Here is a 7335-nt window from a genome sequence, read left to right as displayed (position 1 = left end):
ACTGGGATTGAACCCAGGCCTGCTGGGGTGAGAGTCAATCACGCTTACCACTACACCACCGGTGCCGCTTTGACTTCATCGTCTTGGTCTAAAGAAAAGAAAAACGCAACTCGATCAAGCCAAATTCAAAGGTAGTACCTATGTGACGTCGCATTCCAAAAGTTTTGAACCAAATGAATAATCAACTTTTTTTTTGCAGCCATTAGACTATTTAGAAAAAAACAATTCATTGTTCAAATCATAATTCTTAACTACACAATTATTTTATTTTGGTTGTAGTTAAATTCCAACAAACTGTTGGTCCGCTACATCACAACTGGCATCACTAGTGTGCATATTTCAAAATGTAAAGATACAGACAAGCCCTGGGACCTGGTAGCAGTTAAGCAATTCTCAAGGTTATGCCAATGTCCAGGGGAAAATCATGGCGTGTTGAAAGTGTGCCCATAATTTATAAAACAGTCTATAATGCAAAAATGGTACAGGCATCGAAAGCTCTCCATTAAGAACTCTGGAAGTGCTATAAGAACACTAATTTGAGAGCCAGCAATAGGCTTGAAATGCCAAGAACAAGAAGCAGACTAAGACATAATTTTCTAAATTTGAACTCCATTAGCATGAGCATGATTAACCGCCCACGGTTGCTACTCGTTATTGCCAGATCAGCTGTAATTACACAGAGAATCAATAGACGATGCTCTGGACTAGCAATAATCCTCAACGTGTAAAAACTGGTGATCTCAAACTAGGCAATACCAGCGCCGGCCGCGCCCGAACGCAGGTTAAGAAAGGAATGGTTAAGAATGTGTTCACGTGACACTCGCTTTGATGGCTGTCGAGAAATACTCTGCACTTCCACGAGGAATCACTGGGATGTTAGGTAAGAGGGTAGGGTTTGCAGCAGGGTTCGTTTTGGTATACGATAAACTGAATTGATGTCCGAACGATATGGAGAGGTTACTGTATAAATAAAGAAAAAGGAATGATCTCACCCAAATAACCCAGTGGAGCCTCACCAACAGCAACAGGCCCTACCTACAATTGTGCAATTTTCCCCTACCCGATGGAGATATTGATTTAGGTGGGCGAATCCTAACTTTCTAGACATCGTCTAGAGAAGGCATTGTTTTCAAAAGCTGTTAGGCCCTTTTCCAGCACTGTATTGAAATGACTTGGAGTTCTAGTCAAAACTCTCGTAGAGTTCTTCCAAAAATTAACATGGTGCTATCCGTTGGAATTTGCAGCAAAAGAAGATAATAGTCCTTCAAGTTTCAGAATCTTGTTATTTCCGAAGAGAGCACGAAGTGTGGACAAGGCCTTTTCCCGGTTCACTGGTCACAAAATCGCACGCATACCTGTAAAAGCAAGGAATTTCTCACTGAAGAAAACACAGCCGCTATTATTTACTAGAATCATGAATATTTACCATTCAGTTAATTAATACATATCGAATGTAGCATTACAGAGTCAATACCAATTTCCATAGTTCAGTAAAATTTGTAAGTAAGTAGATACTCACCGCTCTCGAGTACCCTTATGTCAGATGACATGCATTCCAAATCTGTGAAGAGAAATTGTCTGCTGTGCTCTTAAATCTAGCTTAACTCCATGCAGCATCGAACTGAGCTGGATCGAACGCATTTTCCCGATTCCTCTTTGGCGATGGGGATCGATCCTCCGAGATGCGAATGATTGGCACGATGTCCACACCGGCAAACGGATCTCTTTGTCGGTACATCCGAATGTCCTCTCGCTCACGACGGTTTCTGTCCCGGGAGTTGTTGCGTTCCTGACTTTGCCTTGGAGCCCTTCTGGCTTCGCCAATGCCACCTTCTCTGCCACGGCCTCTGCCGCCGCCGAAGCCAACACCGCGACGCGCACGGTTTCTGGCAACAGCAGCAGGATTCGGGACGTAATGGACGTCACCGTTGTCGCTGTAGACGGTTCCTTTCCGTCGGCGTTGATCATGTTCAAAGTCGCGATGACGGGAGCTTTCAACCGAGGTGATCAGTTGCTTGTCCAACTGCTCGAGACGACGCTTGATGGCTTCCTGTTTGCGCATAATGTACTCATCGATTTCATCCTCCGGGATGTTCGGTGGAACTCCGGGCGAATCTCGACCGAAATTGAGATTATCGTCGTCGCGGTCGTCGAATCCACGACCGAATGGAGACCGCTGCCGCGGAGGACTAAATTGATTGAAATGCTGCTGTTGCTGTTGCTGATGTCCCCAGCGGCGATCCAACGGAGGATCGTCACTGTCCATCGGACCATAATTGAACCCGTTGTCGTTTTGCTGGTTGATCAGAAAGTCTCCAAACTGCTGTGACATCCTCTGGTCGAATTGGTTCATGTTGCGACCCCCCTGATCGAAACTATCGAAGGGACCGTCGTTGTTGCGAATGAAGCGATCATCTGGCATGAACTGATCGTGCTGCCGCTGGAACTGTTGTTGTTGTTGTTGTTGTTGGTCGTTCCAAATGGGCCCTTGATTATCCTGCTCTCCCCATGGGTTCATCGAACGACGCTGATCTAGTTGTTGCTGGTATGGATGGTGGCGCTGCGGTGAACTGTTATTGGCAAATGGATTACGATTGCGATCTCTGCCGGGTCTCTGCTGTTGCTGCTGCTGCTGTGGTTGCCTCTGCTGCTGCCGTTGTTGGGGTGGTCCTTTCCGTTGTTGTTGTTGTTGCTGTTGTTGTTGGTATTGCTGCTGCCTGTTCTGTGGCTTCTTTTGATTCTGTTGGTTTTTCTCATTCGGCTGCTTCTTGTTCTGGTTCGGTTGGATGTTCTTGCTGGGAGAATTATTCGAAACTTCGACCACGTCGTCCTCGTCATCAATCACAATCGATTCCGATGGTTTCTTGGCGGGGGCAGCGTAGGGCTCTGAAAATGATAAAATGTTTTTTTTTATTAATAATCTTTTGAGGTACATAGATGGTTTATGTTAATCTCATCGATCGCTGATATGTGCTATTTTGTAGGTACGGAAGAAGATAATTCTACACGATTCACAATACACATCCTGAATTTAGGGACTGACGAAAAACGTGACAAATTCACAATTTATTCAAGCTCGTCCTTCTTAACCATTTAAGTTAACTGACTTAAAACTAAAAAAACAATGAGAGAGAGAGAAGGATTAGTAATTTCCATTTAATTCCACTACCTTATTTGAGTATTAGTACAAGACACTGAAGAAGTCTGCATATTGTAGACGAAATACGCGTATCTGTCAAGGATAAGCAAATAAGGTAGTGGAATTAAATGGAAATTACTAATCCTTCTCTCTCTCATTATATACACTGAAAAAAGTTTTCACTTAGTTTCTATTAGGAACGCACATAGTATTTTTCCAAAAACAATGATTTTTACCTGAATATCACATAGCTTTAGAAATTCTATATGAGAAATCACATAGATTTCATTGGACACATAACGTTCATGTGATTTAGTGGTGCAATTTCCAATTATGGGATCACCTGAAAGTTATGTGAAATTCACATGGATATTTTCCACTGGTGGATGGTGGATCATATTGTTAATATAATATATTTGCTACTGTGCTCTAGAGCTAGTCGATAAAAGAATGGTTGCCTTACGTTGACAATTGACAATTCGCTACTCTGTAACTCTTTACTCCCATGGTAAAATCCCACAAGCGAGCGTCAGCCTGTGCGTGAAACATGTGGGATATTCTCCTTACCATTTCACTCCAGGGAAAAATCCCATAAGATACTGTCAATCTTCGCGTGATTAGACGGTGTCTGGCTGGTACCATGGTGGAGTGTAAAGATATGACAAAGTCCGCTACAATTCATGCACAGATTGACAGATTTTTATGGGAGTTCACAATAGGAGTAAAGAGTTACAGGGCCACCGTCAACCCCAATGCATGCACTTTGCATGCAACCAAATATCTGCTTTTTCTTTCATAGGAGCCAACGTAAACATTGACTTTTTCCGTGAACTCATCTACGGTATCGGGCTAGTCAGTAGAGCAAAGGATTCGGTGGTGCAGACTCTTGCACCCAACTACAACCGGATATTCCAGCGAGCATGGTTGAAGCAGACACATTGCCGTTCGATCTAATGGTTTTGCAAGCTATAATTCGTGTTGCAATTCGTTTGATGGAGAAGGATTCCAGGAATATCGATCTTCTAGTTGTGGAACGAGCGTCACACCGCCTGGCGGCGGTTGATGTAGAGCTTCCAAACATCGTTGTACGTCGCCGAGTGTGGTATGAACCAAAACCGCATATTGGTTGGGATGTGAAACGGCCGGTGAAAGCTTGGGATCCCCCGAATACAGTGCGTTCCATCGTGTAGGAGTTGCTGGCAAAGCGGTTTAACCATGCTTTGGCCATTTATACGGATGACTCTAAAAGCGAGAACATAGTTGGAGCCAGGGCCCAACAAAGTCACTTTCAATTGAAAATCGTCAAGCGACGACGAAGCTGTCAACAATCACTTTCAATTGAAAGTCATTCTGTCTTCTCTTCGAGCAGATCCCGTTCAACATCAACAGAACCACTTTCGATCAATTTTCATGCTGTTTGATTTAACCACTCCGGTGGCAGAAACGTCATCCACCAACAGTTTGCTTGAAGCCAAAATTGTTGGTTCTTGGGCTCGATTATCTGCCAATCTAAGACAGCTGATGCAAACATTGAGAAATTATGTTCCGGCCACATAGATGTTTGATTTGTTGCGCGGCAAAATAATCGTGATAAATGTTTAATAAGCACTTACATGCAGGAATTATATATTAATTATATTATTTTTTTAATAAGCCAAGCTAATCAAGAAACATTCAAGTTTCATGAATGATTATTCACATAAGATTTTTTAACGCATACGTGTCGTTAATGCACATATAAACATAGCATAAAAACTACAGTGCTGACACCACCAATGGTGGTGGCTTCAACAACCCTCCTTCATGGCAGAGGATTGGATTTAACTTGACTCGTGTTCATTTCGTCTATCATTGTCAAATGAACTTATTTTTTTCGCATTGAAGCGAAGCTGTTCGATCGAAATTCGCGTAGTTTTTCTGACTTTGCTTGATTGTTCACTCGGTTCATTTAAAGGTCCGTTTAGACTATCTGATTTGTATGTTTGACTTTTTATGCTGCCATAATGAAAAATCTGCTCGATTTCACTTTCGACAAATCATGTCGAATTCCTTTATCTGACCGTGTTTACACTGTTCGCACAAGTCGAGAAGGTAATCTGTCAAACGATTTGGATTTTTAGATTCTTGACTCTATGGCGCTTATTACCCCCGTGTCACTTCACGTTAATAATGAAGTGAAGTGACAACGAGTCATACTCGATTAAATGAACTCCATTTGTATGGTGAATCACTCAACCCATAATGAAGGCCTTCGTTTTCTTTGGTTAGTGTAGATGTGGTTGATTTGTATTTCATGGAACTCACGTGCTTTTCTTACTCCACGATTAGGGAGGAGTGAACCTCCAATCACCAAATCGTTATTGACATAAGACTGTAAACAGTTCACACTTTCTATGATTTCTTCTTGAACATGTCTTCCCAAAGACCTTTTTATCAGAGACAACCTTCGCATGGAAGCCGGCAGGGTTGATCTTTAAGTTACTATTTGAAACCTTTTTCTCAACGGAATTCAGCTCACTAACATCATAGAGGCAATAGACCTTTATTCACATTTACGGGGTATTTGTAGAAATTCGTAGAGCTTCTGGAAAAATCGTAGAACTTCTGCAAAATTCGAAAAATCTCTGAAAAAATTCGTAGAAATTCTCCGAAATTTGTAGAACTTATATTTTAGTACTGCTAGCAGGTTCGTAAAAAATCTTGGAAGTTCGTAGAGCTTCTGGAAAATTCGTACAATTTTACAAAAAGTTGGTAGATGTTTAGAAAAGTTCGTAGAATTTGCTGAGAAATTCGGAGAACTTCTGGGAAAATCTTATAACTTCTGAGAAAATTTTAGACAGCTATAATGTTTGTAAAAAATCTTGAATGTTCGTTGAGCTTCTGAATACAAAATCGTCAAACTTCTGAGAAATCCGTTGAACTTCAAGAAAGTTCATAAAACTTAAGGGACATTCGTAGAACTTTTGGAAATTCATAGAACTTCTGGAATTTTTTTTAGTGCTACTGGGAAGTTTGTGGTGATTTTCGAAAATTCGTAGATCTTCTGATAGAACTTTTGAGAAAATCGTAGGACTTCTGGGAAATTCGTATCATTTGTGAAATTCATAGAACTTCTGGAGAAATTTAGAACTGTTGGGGAAATTGTAGAAATTTTTATTAGTTCGGTGAACTTCTGAGAAATTTGTAGAACTTCGGGAAAATTCATTGATTTTCTGTGAAATTCGTACAATTTTTGGAAATTCTAACTACTTCTGGCATATTTTAGAACTACTGGGAAGTTTGTGGGGTTTTTGGGAATTTCTTCGATTTTATGGTTATTTTCAGAATAATTGGAAGATCTTTAGGAAAGTTTATAGAACTTATAAAATATTCGTAGAACTTATGGGAAAATATTAAAACTACTGGAAAGTTTGTAGAAACTCTTGAAAGTTCGTAGAGCTTCTGGAAAAATCGTACAACTTCTGAGAAATTCGTAGATTGGACGCCGTTCCAATCTTGTTATCTTTCTCCATTTTTCGTTATATTTATCGAAAAATCTTTTCACACCAGAAACAATTTTAAAAACGGCCTCAACAAGTCGAACGAAAATTAAAAACAATCCTATCTCGTTCGACAAATCAAACGTCAAGTCTAATCGTCATATCGAAAAAGTGTAAACACAACCCAACATTGGATCCGACATGATTTTCGAGCAGTCAGTTCGAATCAGATCAACAAATCAGATAGTCTAAAATGAACCTTAAGCGCATGCGTATCAATGACGTTTATATAAGGTTCGGGCAAGCCGGCAGCTTTCTGAGCACTCAAGTGACGACGTCACTCTACCATAACATTCCATACTGCGAACAGTGAGATTTACGTCACTGCCAACAGCTGTTTCGTGTAAAAAGCTAAAAATTGCAATCTATCATTGTCGGATGGTTTGTTTGGGTATTTTTGGAATCGGGGAGACGTCTAGAGATCGATGACCGACGCCATTTGTAAAATACTGACGCCGACCCATCAATATGGATGATTTTGGAATCGGGGTGACGTCTATAGATCGAAAATCGATAGGGGACGCCATTTTAAAATCCAAGCTGGTTATAAAAAAGTGGGAAATACTAATACCAATAATATAGGTATTTTTTTAATAGGGATGAAGCAAGGGGGGGACGTGGCTGTCAAATACGAACAATCGTCGCCTACCTCGCATA

At 40.9% G+C, this 7335-nt stretch overlaps 1 protein-coding gene across 3 annotated transcripts in view; it reads right to left on the bottom strand.

Moving 5' to 3' along the window:
* Positions 1 to 1401: 1401 nt before the first annotated feature.
* The window catches only part of LOC135710789 (uncharacterized), a 36842-nt gene continuing 30908 nt past the window's right edge, over positions 1402 to 7335 (bottom strand). For all 3 annotated transcript variants that reach the window (XM_065233467.1, XM_065233468.1, XM_065233469.1), the window contains one exon: positions 1402 to 2886. In XM_065233467.1, coding sequence (XP_065089539.1) covers positions 1601 to 2886 — 1286 coding nt within the window. In that variant the 3' untranslated portion in view covers positions 1402 to 1600. The remainder of the gene's footprint in view (positions 2887 to 7335) is intronic.

This window comes from Ochlerotatus camptorhynchus, unplaced genomic scaffold (genome assembly GCF_037179485.1).
Source record: "Ochlerotatus camptorhynchus isolate MF236.1 unplaced genomic scaffold, CSIRO-AGI_Acam_v1.1 ptg000402l, whole genome shotgun sequence".
In the NCBI taxonomy this organism is placed as follows: Eukaryota; Metazoa; Arthropoda; class Insecta; order Diptera; family Culicidae; genus Ochlerotatus; species Ochlerotatus camptorhynchus.
Note: the sequence above shows the minus strand (reverse complement) of the source record. Positions and strands in the feature narration are given on the sequence as shown.